Genomic DNA, 24,801 nt, shown 5'->3' with positions numbered 1-24,801 from the left:
TTTGTATTCGTTTGTTTGTAATTAAGAGGCCACCTGGCTCCAAACAACTCTGAGCAGCTTGTATTTTAAAAGTAGAAACAATAAAAAAATAAAGAAACAGTTCATAGACACCAAGTGTGTCTGCCTAAAAACTTAATGTTTGTCTTCTGAATTCTTCCTTTTTTCCTCCATTATATGTTTAATATCTTTAATTTTTATTATTGGGAGCTGAGTAATTAAGAAATAAATAAATTTATTTTTCTTTCAGGGTGATGAAATGAAGAAGTTAGGGATTCAACCTATACCTATGATGGACAGAGAGAAAAAAGATGAAGTTCCTCAGGGTCAGGTAAGTCTAAAATAGGTTTTGAATAGATTTAATTTGGGTATATGTATCCATTACTTAAATATTGCTATGTTTGCTTTTTGATTGATTTTCATTCTTTTTTTTAAACAACCAGAATAATGTAATAAACTTCATAATTCTCAATAGACTAAACATCATTTTATTTATTACTTTTTATGCCACCTATCTCCGCAATAACGCAACACTTTTTCAGCGTTAATCTGTTGATTGGATGATACCATTAAACAATTAAATGATCCAAATTACTTATCCTTAAAAATAGTGAAAGTAAAAGGAAAGCCTATATTTATTAATTATGAACAACTAGGCATAACTTGAATTCTAATATGATCCCTTGTAAAATGCAATGTTAGTTATTGATTTGGCAGTGAATAATATTCATTTCACAAATCCAGAGCTATAAAAAAAAGAACATTGATAGCTTATTAGCTTCTTTCAGATTTGTAACAGAAAGGAAAAAAAGGATTTAACAAACATGTAAGAGTTATGGTGGTGCAGTGGTTAGGATGCACTACTGCAGGGTACTTCTGCCAACTGCTGGCTGCAATTTGGCAGTTCAACTGTCAGCGGGCTCAAGGTTGACTCAGCCTTCCAGCCTTCCGAGGTCAGTAAAAATGAGGATCCAGATTGTTGGGGGCAATATGCTGAGTCTGTAAACCCCTTAAAGAAGGCTGTAAAGCACTGTGAAGCTGTATATAAGTCTTAGTGCTATTGCTATTTGTAAAATACAGTGAGGATATATGACAGTCTGTTAGCAAAGGAACTGTTGCACATTTTGAGTTGAATAATATTTGACTAATAGTGTTTTGATTTTTGATTTTTTTTCCAAGATTGGGTTCTATAATGCTGTAGCTTTGCCCTGCTATAGTACACTTGCACAGATCCTTCCTCCCACATCACCACTCCATCGAGCCTGCAGGTAAATATAAATTTGACTTGAACAGTCAACTGAAAACGCTTAAATTTCAGTTATCAGTTGGAACAATTAATCAATAAACAATTTGCCTTCAGACGTTGTGGGTGCTCCAACACTGGAAGTTTTTAAGAAGAGATTGGACAGCTATTTGTCTGAAATGGGATAGCCTTTCCTGCTTGAGCAGGGAGTTGGACTAGAAGACCTCCAAGGTCCCTTCCAACTCTTGTTATTCTGTAACAAAATGTCTGCAAGCAAACAATCAATCACCAATAATCACTATGTTTCAGGTAGCATCTGCCCCTTTGGAATCCTGATTGCTCTTCTTGTTCTACCATTTCTAAATCAGAAATGGTAGTGAATGCATTAATCTACCTTCATAGTTCTGTTTAGAGGTTGCAGACAAGATGAAAGGGAAACACAAGGCAAAGAAACTTAAATGTATGCAACATTAGATAGATTAATCACAAAGCAATGCTGATTATATTTTGTGGCCATGGTAATGAGATTACTACATCCAGAAAGGTTGGCAGTTGGCGGTTTGAATCACTAGCGCCGTGTAACATAGTGAGCTCACGTTACTTGTCCCAGCTTCTGCCCACCTAGCAAAAATACAAGTAGAAAAATAGGGACCACCTTTGGTGGGAAGGTAACAGCCTTCTGTGCACCTTTGGCATTTAGTCATGCTGGCCACATGACCACAGAGATGTCTTCAGACAGCACTGGCCCTTTGGCTTTGAAATGGAGATGAGCACCAGCCCCTAGAGTCAGGAATGACTACCACATAGGTGCGAGGGGAACCTTTACTTTTAATTAATGATAGTTGCCATTTTCTCCAAATTAAAAGCCCAGATATGAGAGCTCAATGGTCACAGTCTGCCTCTGTGAAGGAGGAGCTTATATCAGATGAAATCACGACATCCCTTTTTATAAATGTTTCTCGTATACTGATACATCAGTAAAATATATGAAAAGTGAGTAATTTTTCCTTTCTCTCCAGGGAAAATCTCAAACAATGGGAAAAGGTGATACGAGGGGAAGAAGCTTATGGATGGATACCCTCCCAAACTAGTAATTCTGACTCGGATGCTTTCCCTGTGAAGATTGTTGACTGATCCACATTTAAGGCTTTTTATTCCACAATTTTTAGCCTTTTAAAAGGATAAACTCTGCAAATACAAAGTGGGAAGACTGAGTGCAAATTTCTTTTCCTCGGTGATACAATGTGAACCCAAGATTCAACTATTCAAGCAAAAGTTGGCTTGTAAATATAAAAGACTGGCTTTTTAATAGGCTATTTTGCTGAGGCCTTAATTTCAAAATGATTGGGCTGGGAAGGCTAACCTAGGCTTGGTTTTAAATTGTGTCTTTGTGGTAAGGAGGTTTCACTGGTACTTTTGCATACTATTACACAATACTGTGATTGGGAAGTCTAAACTGTAATAGGACATTTCCACACTGATATGGTAAATGTTTTTGTGTGATCTTTGGACTCCAGAAGAAAATCTCTGGGGCAGAAACTATCACTGAGTTTACAGTACTTGAATTTATCTTGCTGCAAATGGGAGGTTTAATTTCCAGATACTAGTCTCCTAAAGCATCATGAAGCAACTACTTTATTGCACCCATTAGACGTTGGGAAGAATATATCAGTGTTTCTTTAGTGATTTTGTAATTTAGGAGAAATGTCCATTTCTATCCTGGAAACAGAATATTTACCTCTGGTTGTATGTATCACATTAGGTACCTGAAGACCCATCGTTTCAACCCTAGTAACAGTAATGGGTTGACTTTCAAATGTAGTAGTGTAAATCTGTCAGGAAAAGCTAATCATTGTGGAAACAAATATTACAGATGGATACCTCCAAATCCCAGCTAGTTCACAAAAAATAGGACCTTCCCGGACATGGTCATAATCTCCAGAAATCATAATGGTACTTACATATTCTTAGTAGCTTCTGTGTTGCTCATTAGCACCAGTTGGGCTCTGTTCTACCTTTCACTTTAAATCTCCATTTACTCAAAAACCTTTAAAGCAAATTGTCTAGTCTTGTAACCTGTTGCCTATGGAACAAGAAAGCAGATACGTTAAACCATTGCTCTCACATACTGTGAATGAAGTCTGTACTGATATTGGCCCCAATTCTGCACAAAATTTCATTATGTGATGTATTTCCATATGCGTTAGGCTGTATACACACCTTGAAAATGTGAAGTAGAGAGAAAGAAATTGAAAAAAGTGTCATAAACCTTAGATGAGCAACAGCTTCTCTGATACTAATTAGAATAGTTCCTTTTCAGGTTTCCTTGGGAACTTGAAACAAGTTGTGGCTGCATTAAGGTTAAGAAATTGGTTCCTTAAATGGGCAATCTCTTTTTTTCTCCCAGGCTCACACAAAACCTTGAAAAAAGTTTATTTTAATGGATAGCAGAGAGGAGCTGTGCTCCTAGGAGGCCCCAAAGAACTTCTTCCAAATTAGGTTTGAAGCATGTACAGTCCTAATGTCTATACCTCTTTGCAGAGCTATGTTTGCAAATATGTTAACCTTAATCTAGTTGTAGACAATGTAACAATAAGCCATGAGGTTTAATCCTAGCACCACTGACCTCAGTGTGAACACCTCTATTGACTTGAATGGAAATCTCTCTCGCTCTCTCTTTCTCTGCCTCTCTTTGTTTCCCTTTATCTCGGTAGGAGCGTCTTCCTGCTGAAGTAGGCTTCATTCGTATACTTGATATAGCATTTAAATGGTCTATCATATAGGCCTTCTCGGCAAAATCTTACGTACAATACATACACAACACATCACCATTGTATGCCCCATTCCAACATTCTACTCAAATGCAGACATATACTGGATCCATAAGCTTTTAGGCACCATGTGACAATGATCGGAAGATAATTATCAAATGCTGAAAGAGTCAAATGAAATGGAAAGCAAATATCGTATTTTTCAGAGTATAAGATGCACCCCCCCAAAAGGGCATGGAAATGTTGGTGTGTCTTATACACCTAATACAGCTATTTTTGGCCTCCTGAAGCCCCACTCCCACATCCCATTTTTGTGAAAAACGGGTGAAAAATGGGGGCATTTTTGCCTTCCTCCACTCCCAGAAGCACTCTGCAGGCTTCAGCAGGGCTGAATGGGAAAAATGTCCCCCTTTTGGCAAAAAACCGGGGCATTTTTCCCTTCCCCCAGCCCTGCTGAAGCCTGCAGAGTGCTCCTGGGGGCCGGGGAGGACAAAAACTTTTTTCTTCTGACTTAGCTCTTCAAAGTCTTGGTGCATCTTATAAACCAATACGTCTTACAGTCCGAAAAATACGCTAGTTGATTTTATAAACTGAGATATGGGTCCTATAATGGATTGTCGACAAATAACTGTTTGTTCCTTTTCTGCTTTTCATGCATAAGATTACCATGGCTACCTCTCTGGAATATAATTGTATTTTTAGATGATTAATTATGAATGATATTATACAAGTTATACTGTGCCAGTTCGATGTCATTTTAATTGATTATTTTATTGGTGAGGATCCAAGGAATCTGGGTTACAACTGAGCACATATAATAGAGATGGGAAAACCTCTACCCTTCCAGATCTTGTTGAACAATAGCTCCCAGCTGCCCTGGCTAAGGTTGCTCATGGTGATGAATGATAAGAGTAAGAGATTAGTAGCATGGGAGGTTGGGAATGGTTAGTTCCACTCTTGGAATATTGTTATTTATAAATGTGCACAATCTGGTTAGAAATATAATTGCACAAAAACACTAGGGCTTTTAGCATATGCCTAATTTGTAGATTTTGTGCCCTAGCAGGTATTTTGAAAGGTATAGGTTCTTGGGGGGGGGGAGTTTTCTCTTGCCTAAACTTCATGGTATTAAGCTTGCTCACTTTCATCATTGTGCAGATATTACTGTGTGGCACAACCAAGGAAGTATTAACGCAAGCATACACAAAATATTAATGCATTTGGTTCATCTGAATAACTGTGTGTATGAATACATAATGCACGTACACAATATGTGTGTTTGTTGGATAACACAATATAAGAACTAGCTAGCAGAGTATTAGAAAAGCACTAAGGAAAAGTTTTAACTTGGGGATGTTAGCTTGTCATATGATAGATTGGTCTGGTTGATTCAGCCTACCACCCTCTACATATCCTATAGGTTATGTAGCATGTATAGTCCCTATTCCCAGTCATTGCACATGTGATTGCGGTATATTGTAACAATCATGAAAAAATGCTGGCCAGCCATCAAACAATCAGCAGAGGTCCCCTACAAATATTTGTTTTTCAGAATGTGAACTAACATTAATTTACTATATTGATTTTCTTCAGCACCTGTTAACCCCTTTTGGATATTTTCTACACTTAATCATCAATGCTGTCATCCCAGGGTCAGTTCCCAGGGTCATAGGATTTTAGCTTCAATTATCTTTAATATTTGTTTATTGCTCCAGCCCACAGTCTGCTTCATCAGAACTAACATATGAAAGTATGTCAAAGATACAATACTGCCAGGAATAAATTCACGAATGTGTTGCATATCTAGTGAAGTATACCCTTAGGTATAACTTTTTAATTGGGACTTTGTTATATGAAAATATGTTTGCTGTCCCAAGTCATTTTCTCAGTTCAAACTACAACTTAGGATACTTCTGAATCTTTATTTATTAAATTACCTGGATCTTTTCAGGTAATGAGTTCTATATGCTGGTTATGATTTATAGAGGTAATATAAAAACTATGTAAATTGCAAGTATTAATGTTGGTGTTGAACAACAAAATAAATTATTTTCTGCTGTACAATCTTGCACCAAGCTGTAACAGGTGTGAGAAAAGAAAATCTTAATATTTTTAAAAATACCATCACAATTTTCTTGGTAAAGAAACTTCTCCCCCACCCTTCAATTTCTGGATCAGAACTCCTTATAATTTGATATTCTCAGTAAGAATATAGAGGAAAACTGTTGAATTCTATTTTTATATTTCTTTTGCAAAATGAGAACAGTTTTCTAAGAAACTATTCATGAATTATTTGTCCTTTAGATCCTATACACAGTTTGGGAGAAGGTGTTTAACCTAGACACTTTCCCACTATTTGGTTATTGCTAGAAATGAACGCCAAGATTAGTGCAATCATACAAAATTTCATTTTAATGGATTCCCAGAAGTTGAGTAAAATGTGATGAAGTTCTAAATAACATGTCCATATTGGGCATTTATTTCACTGTTGCATATATTTATCTTATTGGGGGTAAAGCAACTTAAAGCAGATTATAGAAATGCTTTTGACTGTGGTACCTTTATAAAACATAATATACATAACGTCAAATATTTTGCTTGGTGGAAATTGCATAGGTGTGTTAAAACTTTTAAGTGGGCAGCAATATTCCACTGTAATTATTGTCTAGTTTGTACTCTAGAACTGCTAGAAGAATACACTACTATAATTTTTAAATAAGGGACGCAAAATATACAAATCAGTTGGCACAAGGCATGTGGTGTGGAGCTCAGGGGAACAACGATTCTACATAGATAACCAGAAACATTTCTTTTTTCTGGGTAGTATTAGCATGTATGAGTCGTCTGTTCAGCCAGCACTAAAACTATAAATAATAGGTATGACTTTTTCTTTTGAAAAAATGCAGCAGGCCTGCACAAAATCATGCAGTTTCCATCATTCTGCAGAAATTTGAAATTACGATGTAATTCTCACATTGTGTCACATGTATAAGATGACTGCATTTGTTCAGAGAACATGAATTCCTTTAACTGTTATTTAGAATTTTGCATTATAATTTTATAGTCAAATCTAACAAAAACACATCACAATAATTTTCTTCTAAATGTTATGCTTGCTGACCAAAAACTGTGCTCAATTATAATATGAGGGTATACTCAATGCATGCACTCAAAGCATTCATAATTAGTCTGTGGTAAATTTGATCTGTGTATATCCAAGTTATACAGGGAACATACAACTTCAAGGCAACAATATACACTATATCCGAGGAGTTGGGGAAGAGTGGGGTGTGTGTATGTGTGTGTTGATGTAAGTGTACATATATGAATGATTGCTGAGAAATCTGTAAAAAGAAATACTCAAGTGCAATAATTTTAAGAGGTCTTAACTTTGCATTTATAAATTATAAATAATGTACCTGGTATGTATTTTTTCATGTATTCATTTGCAGTCTTTGTATTTTAAACAAACCCAAATCTTTATTATGTTTATATAATAGAGCATACCACCATTTATTATGATCTAAGTAAACTGTAAATACATTTGCAAAAAAAGAATAAAACCCCAACAGTCAGAATATATGCATATCTGGAGAGCCAAGGATGGAATTTATTTCTGCTTTAACAGCTGGCTGTAGTGCAGCAAGGTATCTTCTGTGGATATGTAATTATAAATATATGTATGATATATAAAATACTTAGAGTTGTTCATAATTTTAATTCAATACTTATCTATATATAAATATAGATAAAACACAAATGTTGTGAATATTATGGAATACAGATTTTTTTTAAAGAAAACCCTTTCATAGTTTTCCTTATTGTTATTTATTGTTTCTGGTGCTTAATGCAAACATGGGCCTCTGCAGGGAGGGCAAGGGAGAAAATGTTGGACTCTCAAATATGTTCACATATAATCTGCACGTGTGTTGATCTACATGCAGGGCAAAAAAGAACAGCTTTGGGAAGCAGGTACACGTAGCCAATAGGAAAAGCATATGACTTTTGTTTGAGTAAGATCAGAGCTTAGCTAATATTGTACCTACCAAGCTAGTCTTCATCATTACACCTTATGAGTTTAGGGCAGGAGGAAAAGAAAAACAAAGTAGTAAACAAACACACAGAATACTAGATAATTTGGTCAGCTACCTTTCCCATTTCAATTGTTCCAACAGAATTTCCCTGGTGTAGATTCTGCCAATGGTTTGGGGATTTTTAAGACCTCCTTTTACCTTGGCTCTGTTCTGTGTCTTTCGGTTATTAGTCCCTCTATTTCCCTCTGCCACTAGCTTCTTATTTTCAGTTAGGCCTCTGCTGTATTGTCTGTAGTTTTCCCAGAGATTTTTGGGAATCCTATAGTCATCAATAGAATGGCTTCCTGTTCTGACAAAGTTAAATAACATGCAGGATCCAATCTGGGTCAGTCACCAGGACCAGAGATTTGTCTTTCGAGCATTTGGAGTTGTGCTGAAGCCTATCTTCAGGGAATTTTTCTCTAGCCTAGCCAAGTTTGAAAGCTTAAAAGACAAAAACTCAGATCCTGATGACTGACTCAGGATACATATATTTGCCTTCATTTGTAGGAAATAACATGGGATTTCAGACAATGCTTTGACATCCTCTCCCCTGGGTGGCCTCATTGCATTAAACCTTTAACCTACCCCTTACAGATATTATTATTCATTCACTGAATCCATGAAGTTTTATCATAAGTACAGAAATGGCTTGCTAATGCTTTGCTTTGGGGTTGTTTTTTTTAACCTAGTATTTTTAATTCCCAGATAGTCCTCCATGCAAATACTTACCCAGACTGCTTAGCTTACAAGATCAGTTAAGATGTTATCATTAACCAAGGTTTTCAAAATGCTACATGAAAACTACCCTATAGTAACCTGATAAACATAGGAAGATGTGTGAATACAAGCGTTATAAACTTTCTATCAGAAACACTTTCACAGAACGTATAAAACATACAGTAAAATGCACATTTGTAAGGTTTTCACACCTATGCACACCTGCAAACAAGTGCAGATTTCTTTAAACTAATGTACACTAGTTGGTTGGTTAATTCTGGAAATTGAGCTTACACACTATACAGCTTGGGAAAGGGTACTAAAATGTGTATACAATATGATCTCTCCATTTATGATAATATGTGTGAAGTAATTACGTGCTGAGTATGCCTACACAAGTTTTATATTTTGTTACATTTTCTTGGGATCAGGTACTGTCATAGGAGAACTCATATTTATCCATTTTTGCCAAAATAGAAAATTGTACTCTGGATCAATAATAGCAACAAGTATTTCTGATGTCTCACAAATGCTTTGTTGGTTACTTTTTTGCTAAGCAAGTGATGTAGTAGATAACCTGGGGGTTTCTGTAGGCTTCAATTTTATTGTTGCTTTTAAAATCATTTCTATGGCTGGTTCTTTATGTCATTCACCGTGCCTGATGCACATGTTGAGTGATGTAATTCGTTTCAGTCAGATGATCAAGCAACAAAATAAGTTGCATTTTTCAACTGCAATGTCTCTAGGAAGAAAAGTTACCATGCAGAAACATGATATTTAGGAAAGCTTTGTTTTTTTAATCAGATGTTTCCATCCTGCACTGTTGCTTAACAGCCACAAAGCAGAACTCGGAATGTTTGACTGGTTTCCTTGCCTACATACCAAGCTAACAACAGATATGCCAGAGACTTTATGGAGCTTGTGAAATGTAAGTTAGGGCTCAGTTTAAATGAATCTCAGTGTTAATTTATGAAGTTTTTGTAGATTATCTTGAAGAGAGGGAATGGATGAGTATTTTTTTTCACGGCCAGTAGAATCAATGCATGAAAGCCGAAGCTACAAAACAAGTGTAATTTTACTGTTTCCTTGTAACTGAAACTGTTAGCAAGAATTGAATTTGTTATTTTGAAGTTAATTGTAGTGGTTGAAAACCAAATTCAGTTTTTTGGTGCAGCTCTGGAATTTATATAAATCAGAGAAATTAAATAATATATTGATATGTTTTCATATTTATCATTTTCTAAATGTTAATAAAGAAATGATATGATTGTTGTGTTAAGGCTCTATCGTTCCCATTCATGATGGGATTGGCCCATCTGTCTTCACGTTGCTTTGCTTTGCTTTATTTTTGAGATTTTAACTAGCTGCTTAGAGCAATGAATGGAAAAACCAATAATCCAAACCAGAAATTGCTCTAGACAGGTTTCCTAGATTCTGGGAAGTACTCTTTTAAATCATATTGTTTCATTTTGGAAATCATGTTTAGGAAAAAATAAGCTATATTGTATCAAAGCTTGATGAGGCATGTAATTTTTTTTAACCTTATTTCTACACACTCACACAAACAAAGCAACCCGCCACCTCTCAATGCTGTACATTGTTATTTACTGTAGTAGTTGAACACTGATGATATTCTGTCCTCCCTCCCTCCCTCCCTCCCTCCCTCCCTGTATGTATGTATGTATGTATGTACTGTATGTATGTGTGTGTGTGTAGTTTTTACACTCCGATGATGTTAGCAGAGGCTAACAAAAGCTGTGGGTAATATATTTTAAGTTCTAGATATCGCAATGTCTGTCTCTTCATTTTTATATATGTATGTATGTATGTATGTATGTATGTATGTATGTATGTATGTATGCATATTGTGTGTGTACGTGTGTGTGTTTCTGATAAAGAAATGAAGGGAGACTAGTATAGATCTATTTCAAGCTATTTAGCTCTCATCAGCAAGCTATATCCTTGCTGGGATTCAAACCTGGGATGCTAACACACACACACACACACACACACACACACTTTTTATGAAGTGACATGCCTAGAAGCATTGCAGAAACTGTTGACAAGTTGATTGAAGCAGCACTAGGAAGCCTGTACATAACCATGGCATCCAAATCCCACGAGCTTTAACCAGGGTGGTTAATAGTCAAGGATGATGGGAGATAATTTGAAAACGACATAATTATTAAAACCGGCAGGGACATTTTAAGATGGCTGCTTCTTGTCAAAGTGTCTGGATGTTTCAATGACCGAATGATCTCATTCAGTCAATTCTTCTGCTTACAACCTATAAGCTGATTTAGCAGCAACTGAAGAATTCTTGTTATTCCAAGTCAGTGTTTTTAAAGCTGGTTGCCTAAGAGAATTGCAGCATGCAGAATAGTAGGCTCTTAGAAGGACTTATCATAAAACTATATAATCTGTGATTTCAGAATCACATGCATCACCTACTCCAAAGTCTTGGGTATGAATCCCAGAGAGCCTTCGGAAATTGCTGTGAACAGTAATCTAATGTGACAGAACAGGAAAGCAAAGCTAAATACGGAATAATCAGATTATCATATTAACCAAACTCAAATTAATTTAAATCCTGGTCCTGTTCACTTTTAGAATGCAGGTAGTACATGCCACTCAGAAGTCCACATCCACATTTACTTCAAAAAAAGCATTTCTGGTGGTTCATTTAGTTGCTTAATATCAAGAAAGTGATATAAATGCTTATGAATATACACTACCTATCCCTGCAGATTTAAGGTGAGTCCATTGGCAAGTCTCTGCAGAATATTTTTTTTCTTGATTTCCAGATATGTTTGTAGATGATAAAGGGATTTGAAGTTCTGATCACAAGTTTCAAAGGAGCTCTTGAGCTCCCCCCCCCCACAATTACTCAAAACTGCTATTATCCCAGGAAATCTTGGAGAGTCTCTTTTGGGAAAAAGAACATACTCTTGAAAGTCTGATGGCATATTCATCTAGGATTTCAAAATTGAAGATACGCCTACAGAGACATATAACAACTTTTAGAGACACATTCCCAAAACAGCAAGGGTTATTCATGGTGACAAAATGAATTTGATTAGCTGATAGAAGTCTTGTACAATAGAATAATGGTTTGGTAGTGGCAGAGGGTTGTTAGTTTTGAACAATTAAATTCATGTTAATTTTTTTTTAAAGTAGGGAGCTTAAAATTCCCACCATGAATGGAGAATATTTTCTAAGAATATAATTATATCTCCTCAAATGGACATATATAATTTTATTATGATGTGTACTTATTATTCCTTGCAAATGACGAAACAGAAGCTCACAAAAGAAAAAGATCTTACCTCTTGCTGGTGTTGAGATGCCTTGTTTGCCACCTGCCAGCTGGTGTTCGGGTCTCTGCTACGCATGCATGCATGACCGTGCATATCCTTGCATGACCATGCATATCTGCACATGCACACATTCATGCATGCACACGTTCATGCATGTTCGTGCATGCACGCACACCTTTCAGTTTGGCCATGCGTGCACACGCAGTTTGGGCACTCAGTGTCCAAAAGATTCGCCATCACTGGTCTAGGTGAAAATGAAAGATGTCAAAATGCATTTTTCCTTTTGCTGCTTGCTGATGATTTTCTTTGTGTGTACAGAGATTAACATTTCATATGGCAGAAAGGAAGCAAAAGTCCCATCTGACTGAGCTTTTAGATGATGTGGAAAAGGCTCACAAATTTGACATTCGGCTCTATGTGTCAGGCCACCTAAACCATAATAAGCTCTTCAAGCCCCATAAATCTGCAAAACACAACTATTGGGTGAGTGCCAAAAAAGCCACCTTATTGTCTGCCAAAGAGGATGCCCTTGGAGGACCCCATAAAATGCTGGAAAAAGTTAGCAGCAGCAAAGATGCTCCTCCAGTGCCCATCCGTGCCAAATCTGCTTCCCCATTGGGTTATCAGTCCCCAGTCCGCCCGGCCAGCTTTAGAGCACCAGTAAGCATGTCACTCAATACTGCTGCTTTCAAACGACAGAAGAAAGAGGCTCCTGAGAAAACTGAAGAGGAAGCCAGCACATTTCCAAAGCAACTTATACGAGAGGAGCTGGACATTCCAGAAATGAGATTGTTGAAATACAGACGACTCAAGAGCAGCAGGCTTTGTGTCACAAAGGAGTTTAAAGACGAATACCTGTTCTTACCTTCCTATCTGGCTGGTGTGACTAAAAGGGACCAATATAACAAGTTCATGCAAGTTGAGAAGGAGTACGTTGCCAAGCAAGATTTGCTGGAGAATGATTTCATTGGGAGCAAGTCAACAGAGCGCCATGAAAAAAAGTTGGCTCAGGTAAGTCCGTGGGTCCAGCGGAATGATCATGTTTGTGCATTGACATATGAAAAGTCACAGATAAGCCACACTTTATGCCAGTGGTTTTATTTCTACGCTGAGCTCAGTCCAGATGCATGAAGTGTAATTTTCAGCATCAGTAAGTAGAGATGATGGCTCAAAATCATTCTTACTGGCCTTCAGTGTTTTCCGTTAAAGATTTTAAAATTTGACTCAATTTTAAAGACAAATTATGTCTATGTTCAAACATAGATGCAAATTGTTCCTTCTTTGTGTGTGTGTTTAATTACTAAAAAGGGATTAAAGCAAACATGTATCTCTGTTGACCTTAAATGATCCTCCCACCCAAATGAAGGAAATCCCTAATTGCCCGATATTAGAACTACTACTGACTTCCGCTCCTTCCGACAAAAACTTAAGACTCACCTGTTCCAATTAGCCGGCCTGGCCCATCTATAGTTCCATTTTACCTCCTGGCGGATATTTTATCTGGGATAGTTTTTAAGGGTTAATGTATTTTAAATTTTTAAAATTTTAATCTAACTTAAACTAAATTTGTACAGTGAACTATCGTTACCTCCTCCAGCCCTATATTTACTCTATATTTATACTATGTATATTTATTGTTCTATTGTTTTAATATGACTGTACACCGCCCCGAGTCTCTTCTGAGAGAGGGGCGGTCTAGAAATTGAATAAAGTTAAGTTTTGATGGGTCAGTTGCCAGGAGATTCCAGATCTTAGAAGTCAAACCTGCCTCCCATGTCTATCACATTTTACAATGGGCAGTTAGGCAAAACATCTTGCCATCTTCAGCTCTGAGCTTCCAGCAAGGATAAGAAAAGTTAGAAAGTGACTTCAAATCCAGGTAGGATCCTTCCCAGAGACTTTCTATGGATAGTAAAAAAAAAAGTAGAGAATTGAAATCTTGTGGGATCTCCCAAGACAATTTCTGTGAGGCCAAATCGATACTATCAATACCATATGGGGGTAGCACCCAGAAACTCACCTGGTTTCTAGACTGCAGTCAAACAAAATGCACCACAATGACACAATGTTCTGAACAATGTTCTGAACTGTTGCCAAGAAAACATTGTGGATGTATCTCGGAAATCATAATTCGAGTAAAATTCCAGCTGAAGAAGACATTTTATATATATTGGTCATAATAATTTTTTGATTTGCTTCATAGACTGCATGTAGAAATCAAGCCAAAACAATGGAAGTAACCCTGTATATGGATTGTCTTTCAGGCACTTCAGAATATCTGTGATTGCAGACGTCCACATTTCTATCGATTACAGGCTATTGGTCAAGTGTTTGAAGATATCTGTAATAGTTCCTTGATATTTGGTGACATATTGAAGGAAGTGAAAGTAGGTGTTTTGCCTAGTGTTTTAAAATGTCTTAGGTAACTCAGCCAACTCGATGCAAAGATTAATAAAAGGTTATCTTCTATAAAACAATATTCTATAACATTTCTAAAAATATAAAATGTAAAATGTTCTATAAAAGGCCTAATTGGATCTACTGTATTTTTGTATTTTTAAAATTTTACGGTTTGGTTTTAAGGTTAAGTTTTTAATTTTTATAAACTTGTACAGGGGTCTATTTAATCCGATTTTAATTATATTTATTATCGATTGTATGGTTTTAATTTGGTACCTGTACACCGTCCCGAGTCCCTTCGGGGAGAGGGGGCGGTCTAGAAGTCTAATAAACTAAACTAAACTAACTACTGGTTAAGGCACTGGGTGAGAAACCAGGAGACTATGAATTCTGGTCTTGCCTTAGGCAGCTGAGTAACTTTGGGCCTGTCAATCTTTCTCAGCCCAACTCATCTAATACAATTGTTGTGGGTAAAGGAGGAAAAGGGAGGAGTATTAGGCATGTTTGCTGTTTTATTTATACAAATAATAACACCAGGAATAGATAGAGATGATAGATACAGAAATGATAGACATGGATAGATATGACAGACAGACAGACAGACAGACAGACAGACAGACAGATAGATGTGGGTCGGAGAGAGGAAAGTTCTGCAATGTCAGGACTGAAATTAGATGTTCTTCAATGGGAAGAAAAGAAGGGGAAAGGAGAAAGTCTTCACAGCTTCTTGACATGTTTAGGGTCTGATTTGTAGCTTGGAATGCATTAGACCAGGGGTTGTCAAACTTGATTTAATTGAGGGCCACATCAGGGTTGTGTTTGACCTCAAGGGGCCACAGTGAGTATGGCAGGGTGGGCGTGGCCAGCTTGACATAATTCATGTCGGGAACACTTGTGGTGGCCCAAGCGCTCCGCCAATGAAAACAGGCTCCCAAGCTCCATTTTCAGTTGCACTGGACTCCTGCAACCCTCTGCCAGTGAAAACGGAGCTTCGGAGGGCTGCACGTAGAGGTAACATGAGCCAGTCCTTCATTGGTTCCAGGGTGGCCCTGTGGGCCAGATTTAAGCCGCGGGCCTTGAGTTTGACACCCCTGCATTAGACAGATGATGGAAGAGGTGTGAATGTATGTATTTCCACCATAGATCTTTTGAAATACTGTTGGAATGTAATTTGCTTTTGGTATGTTATTGCTGATTTTGGCATGTTATTGCAGTCTGGAAGGAACCTGTGTCTAAACAGATGAGATTTTATCCTTAAATGTACTATGGTTAAATAGTATCATAATTGCAGCATAATTCCTGACAAAATATTTTGATAATAAACAAACAACCACAAAAATGAAGCAAAAATCCTGTAAATACTTAAAGGAGTTTATACAGTAGTAGTTACTTCTGTAAAACATGCACAAAGTTCCAATCAATTAATTTATCATCAGTTAATTTGAAGGCAGAAATATACAATGTTTAAGCAATTCAGTGGGCAAAATTATTTTAGAATGGTGATAAGTTAATCACAGTTTGATTCCAGTGTGTCTTATACTAAATGTGGATTTTGTTTAACTGTCTGGCAAATTCTTTCCGACTTGTTCTTTTTTTTGGCTCTTTTCTACAGAATGAGTATGAGCTCTACATGGTGATCCTGCTGGATTCTTTACCTGCAATGCAATACAGAGTAACACTATTTTCTTTTGATCTAAATTAATGCCTATTGCCAGAACTCTTTTGTTGTAAAAGAATTAGTTTTTATTATTTTGTGGTGATATGTAATGGATAACGTATTGTCGCAAATCATGTAGTCGATGTCCCTGGCTTCTGACACCATATCATCCAAGTATTTCTTATTTGATTTTCATCTTTGATCTGGGATTTCTTTCTATATCTAATAGAAAGCACTGTTAATGGAATGCACTGTTTACTAGTGCATTTGCCTTACGGCGTCCAACTGAAGGGGCTGAACAGTTTGCACAAATTTAGACTTATCATTAGTGAGGGAATCAGTTTTTTGGAACTGCTCTCTTTAGAGGGACACCTTCATGCAAATATAACACAACAGGCTAATTGTTTAGACTTCTTCCTAGAAAATCACTAAAGTGGAGAATCACTAAAAACATTCCTCCTCACTGCATAAGGAACACTCCTCTCATCTGCATCATCTTTCAGTTTAGTCTATATGTTCCTGTGTTGAATTTGGCAGAGGACCTAGTTATCTGCAGGATCGCATCCTACCACACACGTCCCTGCGACCTATCCGCTCACACAGGGAGGGGCTCCTCCTGGTGCCGTCTGCCAGGCAATGCCAGCGGGCGACACCTAGGAGTAGATCCTTCTCTGTGATGGGCCCAACCCTCTGGAACGACCTCCCCCCAGACATTCGAACCACCACCGACCTCCGCTCCTTCCGGCAAAAGTTAAAGACTCACCTATTTCAATCAGCTGGCCTGGCACCGTCTTAGTTTTACCTCCCGGGATTTATTTATTTTAATTGGGTTTTAAGGGTTTATAGGCTTTTAACGTATTATATTTATTATTCGATTACAGTCTCATAACCTCCTTCACCAGTATTAATTTAATTGTTTATGTATGTATTTTAGAATGTATTTTAGTGACTGTACACCGCCCCGAGTCCTTTCCGGGAGAGGGGGCGGTCTATAAGTGTGAATAATAAATAAATAAAATAAATAAATAAGATGGTCTGAATTTGTAGCTACAGGGGTGGGCTGCTGGGGGTTTGCAGGGGTTCTGGAGAACCTCTAGCTAAGATTCTGTGTACTTCGGAGAACTCCCAAATCCCATTCCTGGCTGGCTCCGCCCACTCCAACCTGCCCCTCCCAGGAGTCCCCACTTGGCCTGTTTTGGATGCAGGTAAGTGCAGGGTGCGCATGGAGGCTCAGGAAAGGCAAAAAACAGGCCTGCTGGAAGTTCAGGAAGGCCGGAAATGGGGCTGTTTCTGGGCTCCAGAGCCTGGGGAAGGCAAAAAAGCCCCCCACCATGGTGCAGGAGGCCAACTAGACCATGCCCACCCAGCAACCGGGTAGAGAACCCCTTGCTAAAAATTTTGAAGCCAACCCCTGCACACCTACTGTTTTTGTCTCTATAAATAATCACAGGTATAAGACTATCTTTCTTCCAGGCTCTTCTACACCTTCTACACCTTCTGTTAAGAAAACCCCTCTGGATGCTTTGTGTCATGACTATGTGCAAGTTTCCATATAAGGGGGAAATGCTTCTTAATTCAGACTTGAAAGTCCTTTCAAATCATCACACATCATTGCCGACATTATGTTTTTCAATGGGGCTCGTTCATTTCATAGTGAAGTATATTCAGCACTCAAATGATGTACAGCAAATAAGAACCTATTCTATCTGTGTGAAAATATAATGTAAACAATATTGTTTTCCACGTCTAATGATTAGAACGTATGTCTGAGTGTTAGGAGATGCACGATAATGGGCATATCTTAGAATATGTTTTTGTTATGTTTTTAACATGATAGCTTTATATAATCATTGTACCTAATATTATTGATTTACATTCTTACATCAAAATGAAAAGAAAGTTGTACTATGGTGTTGGGGAAGTAGTAATCAAGATGTCCTTGAGGGGTAAATCCCAGGATTCTTCCTTATTGACTTTACAGGCTAAAAGTAAGCACTGAACATCAGCATTATCTATAGTGTTAATCTATAGATTCCCCAACTTGGTTGTAAACTAAATCTTAATTCTTGGTGGGAAATACAGATTTGTAAGATGTCCAAGAAAGAATAAAAATGCATAAGCTGGCTTTGCTATAGGTATTATCTTTCTTCATGATTTAAATGTTTCATTTGGTTTCTTTCTTTTTTGGGGGGTAACAAAATAGACCTTGCAAGAGCAAGTCAAAGGCATGAAGAAAAGAATGGTGATGACTCATGAAATAGAAGAGAGCAGACAGACAATACAGGATCTTGTGCAGAAAAGCAAATTGGCTTTAGCAAGAAATGAAGAGTGAGTTGTGTAAACGTGGAATATTTATATGACATCGGGAAAATGAGCAGCCAGAATTTGGAAATGGATTTTTCAAAATAGGTCCTTCTAAAGGTCTTTACATATCACACAATATTATCTTTGCAGTCAAGAAAATGTGCCTAATTTGTTGTTCCAAGCGATTCGCTACCAGTTACTCATTTGTAACAATCTTCTTAGAAATAAATAAACTTTTCACTTTCCAGCTGTGAAATGCATGGGACACTTTTCCTTCTTAAACTATATCAAATTCAGTGGGGTTGTTTAAATAGCCCGTGGGCAGATTTGTAGTTGTGCAGTAGAAACCCTGGGGGTGCAGTGGTTAGAATGCAGTATTGCAAGCTCATTCTTGCCACAACCTGGAGTTCAATTCCAACCGTCTAAGATCAGTAGGATGAGGTTGATAAAATGAGTACTCAGATGGTTGGGGGAAATTTATGTTGACATTTGTAAAAACTACCCAGAGAGTGTTGTAAAGCATTATGGAACGTTTCATTTACAATGATAAAAAATGAATACAAACTAAAAATAACCCACTAAAAAGAAAAATAGAATATGTAGAAAGAAAGGAGAAAAAGGAGAAAATATAATAATATAAAAATATAATAAAGAAAAAGAAAAGAAGTATATAAAAAAGTAACTTTCCCTTTTCTTGCAACAAGTAAAAACAGTTTTAGTAACTTAACATCTTTTCTTAAAATGCTACAAATGGTCTCTTCTTCTTCCCATATCTCTTATCTAAACAAATCCTTAAATCTTCATTGTTCAGCCCTGGTCAGCAAAAATCCAGTAAGGTTTACAAGAGATAACAAGATATTTATTTTACCCTTGATCAATTTTATATTCCTTCCTTTTAGTTTATCAATCTTGATCTTTAGGTCCCTTCAAATAATGCTCTAGAACAGGGGTGTCAAACTCAACGTCGTCATGGCAGCATCATATATCAGGACTTTTTCCCCCTTCTCTAAACTGGGCATGGGTGTGACCAGCGTGTGACGCATCCAGCCCGTGCGCCATGATTTTGACCGCCCTGCACTAGAACTTGATTTCCTTTCATTTTATTTTCTTTCTCCCTCCTTACAAAATTAATCAGAGCTTTAACAGGCTTCTTTTGTAAACATACTACAGGAAAATTATCCAGGCCACTCTCTTGGTTTGTTATTTGTATATCATTTTTAACTATTGAGATGTCAATTGGTCTCTTTTTTACGTCCAGTGCAGCATCTTTTCCCACATCATTCCTTTCCCAAGATGCACATTTGATTCTATATATAAAAAACAACCTCCCATCTAAAAGGTCTGCCCCTCATTCAGAACCTCTCATCACCTCATTCATTTTTTCATATTAACCAATTAAATCATGCTTTTAGATTTATATTCATTCCTTTGCCATATGTACATTTGAACCAACTTACGCTTAAAGTGCATACTTTAAATGGACCTTTTTCTAAGCAGATAATAGTTTGCCATTGTCATTTGTATTTGGGTTTTTGAAGAAATGGACTGTATGTCCTTCCTTCCTTCCTTCCTTCCTTCCTTCCTTCCTTCCTTCCTTCCTTCCTTCCTTCCTTCCTTCCTCCCTCCCTCCCTCCCTCCCTCCCTCCTTCCTTCCTTCCTTCCTTCCTTCCTTCCTTCCTTCCTTCCTTCCTTCCCTCCTTCCTTCAAATTAGTTCAAATTATATCTTGCACATAGTATTTGCCAGGCAGCCAAGGGCATCATGACATAAATATGTGCTTCTCAACATGGTGTCATGGATCCCAATCTATCCATGAGTCCATCCTTTATTGTCTATCAGACTCCATGATATACTCAGTTTTTTAAAAATATATAGTATCTTAATTCTTTCAAAATTCAATATGTGGGCTGCTATATTTGAACTTATTTTCAAAGAATGCCTCTGAACCCAATCTATGGACTGAAGATATATTACATTGACATGTACTTCAAGGCTACTTTTTTGTTTGGAAGGATAACCTTCTGCCCCCCTCCCCCCTCCCAAAAGGGGGAGAGTAATTGCATGCAACACTGAGTCAATTCTTGCATTGTTAGCAAACTTAGTAATGATATTTCCTACAGTCAGCTCCTTCTCTTCTTCAGTGGGTGGAAAAACCATGCAACTTGCTTGGATTTAATAAGAGGTTTCTCTCTCCTTTTTTTTCTATTTTAGACTTAGAAATAAATTGGAAATTGAACTTTGGGTGAGCCAGATGGATAGAAAAGCAACAGGTAAGTAATAAGATTGCATGGAGTTAGAATCTGCTGATATATGTATACATGTGTGTGTGTGTGTTGCGTTTGTGCTGATAAATAAATAAAGGGAGACTAGTACAGATCTATTTCAACCTATTTAGGTCTCATCAGCTAGCCATACCCTTACTGGGAATTGAACCAGGGCTGATGAGACCTAAATAGGTTGAAATAGATCTATACTAGTCTCCCTTTATTTATTTATCAGCACAAAGGCAACACAAATAACAAAGGAAACATTAAAAATAATAGCTTTCTGTCTGGATGGTCTCTTGTGATGAGCCGATAGACAGAGAAAGGAAGCAGTATGCTTCCTCCCATATTTGGGCATACCAGGGGTTGTAACTCAATACATACATACATACATACATACATACATACATACATACATACATACATACATACATACATACATACATACATACATACATACATATATATATATATATATATATATATATATATATATATATATATATATGTTTTTGTAGATTTTCACGGGTGTACGTATGCTGGTTTTGTTGTATTCGGGTCTTTTCCCGTGTAAGGTTGAGATTGTCTTTGCAACGTTTCGGCAGTATCACACCTGCCATCTTCAAGCTGTGGGCTTAAAATGGGAACGGAGCTGCCGTCTTTCTGTAAGTCTTGGTGGGAGGGGATGGGGTGGTGGCTTTGTTTCAGTAAGTGGAATGATTGGTTGTGTGGTTGTATCATGATTGGTAGATTGGTGCTGATTGGTGCAGGTTGTGTGTGCATTGTTGTTTTGTATTTTAACGGCTTGGGTGGTGGGTGGTGTTCGTTTGTTGGCTAGGGCTGGTTTCCAGATGTTTGGTAGGCGGGAGGTATCATCACGTTTGTTCATGCTGTGGGGGTGTTTCTCTATTTCGATGGCTTCCATGATTATTCTCTTGTGGAGGTGTTCTGTTTTGGAGATTAACCTGGCTCCTTCAAAGTTGATTTCGTGTCCTGTAGCTTTAAGGTGCTGGAAAAGGGAAGAAGTTTTTTCTTTTTTTCTTACTGCATTTTTGTGTTCTGTGATCCGTGCATTTATTCTCCTGTTTGTTTGTCCTATGTATATTGCTGGGCAGATTTTGCATGGTATTTCGTAGACTCCTTGGTTTTCTAGCTGGATTTTGTCTTTGGGGTTTCTTAAGATGTTGGCTATTTTTTGGTCAGTGGTGAAGGCTGTCCTGATATTGTGCTTGTGGAGAATTTTGCTGATTTTATCTGTGGTACCTTTGATGTAAGGGAGGAGGGCGATGCCATTTTCCTGTTCTGTATCTTGGTTTTTTGGGGGAGTCTCCTTTTGGATTAGGTTGGTAAATGTTTTTCTTTGGAATCCATTGGAGATTAATACATTTGTGAGTTTGTGTAATTCAGTTTTCAGGTGGTCTTTGTCGGCTAGGCGTTTGGTTCTGGAGATGAGGGTCTTGGCTACAGAGTTGATCTGTGCAGGGTGGTGATGGGATTGTGCATCTAAGTAGCGGTTGGTGTGTGTTTTTTTCCGGTAGATGGTGTGTCCTAGGGAGCCATTGGGTTTTTTGTAGATTAGGACATCCAGAAAGGGAAGTTGGTTGTTTGCTTCTATTTCCATGGTGAATTGTATTTTGGGGTGTAGGTTGTTGAGATGTGTGAGGAAGTTGTCCAGTGTTTCTTTTCCATGTGGCCAAATCACGAAAGCGTCATCAACATATCTAAGCCAGAGTTTGGGTTTGTGTTCAGATTTGTCTAAGGCATTGGTTTCAAAATGTTCCATGTATAAGTTTGCAATGACAGGAGAGAGGGGTGATCCCATGGGTGCTCCTTCTATCTGTTTGTATCTTTGTCCATTATGGATGAAGTATGTGTTGGTTAGGCAGTGGTTGGTCAGGTCTAGGATGTGTTTAGGGGGGTTGTGTTTTTTCTGGATGGCTGTCAATGCTTCTTTTATGGGCACCTGGGTGAAGAGGGATATGACGTCGAAACTCACAAGTAGGTCACTGGGTTGTAAGTTTTGTTTCTTTATTGTTTCTATGAAGTGGAGTGAGTTTTGTACGTTTGAGGTGATGGATTCTGCGTATGGTTGGAGTTGTTTGGCGAGGAATTTGGCAAGGTTCTGTAGAGGTGAGCCTATGGAGCTGACTATGGGTCTGAGTGGTGTTCCTTCTTTGTGTATCTTGGGGAGTCCATAGAGTTTGGGGCATCTGGAAGATTTCTCTCTGGGGATGATTCTTTGCTGGATCTCTTCACTGATGGCAGAGGCTTTTATTTTGGATTTGGTGGTTTTTTCCAGGTAGGTGGTGGGGTCTATCTTTATAGGTTTGTAAGCAGGGTCTTGGAGTAGGTTGGATAGTTTGGCTTGGTAGTCAGATGTGTTCATCACCACTGTGGCGTTTCCTTTGTCTGCTGGGAGAATGATTATGTTGTTGTCTTTCTTCAGGTTGGAGAGTGCTTTTTCTTCTTGTTGCTGTAAGTTGCTTCTGGGTGGAATGCTGGAGCAAAGGACGTTGCTGACTGCAAGTCTGATTTTATTGGCTTCATCTGGGTTGATTTTGATGAGTGTAGCTTCAACTCCGCATATGATGTCTTCAGTGGGGATGCGTTTAGGGGCAACTGCAAAGTTGAATCCTCTGGAAAGGACATTGGTTTCAGCTGTGGTGAGGGTTCTGTCTGATATGTTGTGTACTGTTTGTTTCATGAGTTGCTGAGGAGGGGGGTTAGGCTTCTGTCGTTTTTCTAGTCTGTAGAGTTTGTTGGAGTGTTTTTCTGTCTTATAGAAGGTTTCTTTTTCTGCTCTCCAAAGGGCTAGTTGTTTGAATTTGTCCCAGAGTGCTGGGTGGATTTTGTTGCTGAGTTTGAGGTGAAGAGTGAGTAGGTCCCGGTTGGTTTGGTCTAGTAGGAATCTTTTTCTGTGGAGTTCGTTTCTGATTAGGGCTAATTCAGTTCTTTTCAGGATCCTTTCGGTGGCTGAGGTTTGTGAATGGAATTTTAGTTGGAAGCATGTGGGGATCAGGCTTTTGTCTCGGCAGTTGCGTAGGAATGTTAGGTCACATAAGATGGTGGCTCTCCGGACTTCAAGCCTCTTGTAGGATCTGGTGAGCAAGAAGGTTTCCTCCCCGTAGAGGTAAGATATTTGTTTTCGTAGATTTTCACGGGTATAGGTATGCTGGTTTTGTTGTATTCGGGTCTTTTCCCGTGTAAGGTTGAGATTGTCTTTGCAACGTTTCGGCAGTATCACACCTGCCATCTTCAAGCTGTGGGCTTAAAATGGGAACGGAGCTGCCGTCTTTCTGTAAGTCTTGGTGGGAGGGGATGGGGTGGTGGCTTTGTTTCAGTAAGTGGAATGATTGGTTGTGTGGTTGTATCATGATTGGTAGATTGGTGCTGATTGGTGCAGGTTGTGTGTGCATTGTTGTTTTGTATTTTAACGGCTTGGGTGGTGGGTGGTGTTCGTTTGTTGGCTAGGGCTGGTTTCCAGATGTTTGGTAGGCGGGAGGTATCATCACGTTTGTTCATGCTGTGGGGGTGTTTCTCTATTTCGATGGCTTCCATGATTATTCTCTTGTGGAGGTGTTCTGTTTTGGAGATTAACCTGGCTCCTTCAAAGTTGATTTCGTGTCCTGTAGCTTTAAGGTGCTGGAAAAGGGAAGAAGTTTTTTCTTTTTTTCTTACTGCATTTTTGTGTTCTGTGATCCGTGCATTTATTCTCCTGTTTGTTTGTCCTATGTATATTGCTGGGCAGATTTTGCATGGTATTTCGTAGACTCCTTGGTTTTCTAGCTGGATTTTGTCTTTGGGGTTTCTTAAGATGTTGGCTATTTTTTGGTCAGTGGTGAAGGCTGTCCTGATATTGTGCTTGTGGAGAATTTTGCTGATTTTATCTGTGGTACCTTTGATGTAAGGGAGGAGGGCGATGCCATTTTCCTGTTCTGTATCTTGGTTTTTTGGGGGAGTCTCCTTTTGGATTAGGTTGGTAAATGTTTTTCTTTGGAATCCATTGGAGATTAATACATTTGTGAGTTTGTGTAATTCAGTTTTCAGGTGGTCTTT

General features: G+C 38.1%; 1 protein-coding gene across 1 annotated transcript in view; it reads left to right on the top strand.

The window, feature by feature from the left end:
- The window catches only part of LOC309387437 (cAMP and cAMP-inhibited cGMP 3',5'-cyclic phosphodiesterase 10A-like), a 174,222-nt gene that overhangs the window by 137,869 nt on the left and 11,552 nt on the right, over window positions 1-24,801 (top strand). Inside the window, exons 20-27 of the mRNA XM_081943914.1 lie at window positions 248-328; window positions 1,177-1,265; window positions 2,260-2,356; window positions 12,440-13,132; window positions 14,386-14,508; window positions 16,134-16,193; window positions 18,382-18,506; window positions 20,693-20,751. Of these exons, the coding sequence (XP_081800040.1) occupies window positions 248-328; window positions 1,177-1,265; window positions 2,260-2,356; window positions 12,440-13,132; window positions 14,386-14,508; window positions 16,134-16,193; window positions 18,382-18,506; window positions 20,693-20,751 (1,327 nt within the window). The remainder of the gene's footprint in view (window positions 1-247; window positions 329-1,176; window positions 1,266-2,259; window positions 2,357-12,439; window positions 13,133-14,385; window positions 14,509-16,133; window positions 16,194-18,381; window positions 18,507-20,692; window positions 20,752-24,801) is intronic.

This window comes from Natrix helvetica (genome assembly GCF_964273705.1).
Source record: "Natrix helvetica genome assembly, chromosome: 2".
Taxonomy (NCBI): Eukaryota; Metazoa; Chordata; class Lepidosauria; order Squamata; family Natricidae; genus Natrix; species Natrix helvetica.
This window is presented reverse-complemented; position numbering and strand designations above follow the sequence as displayed.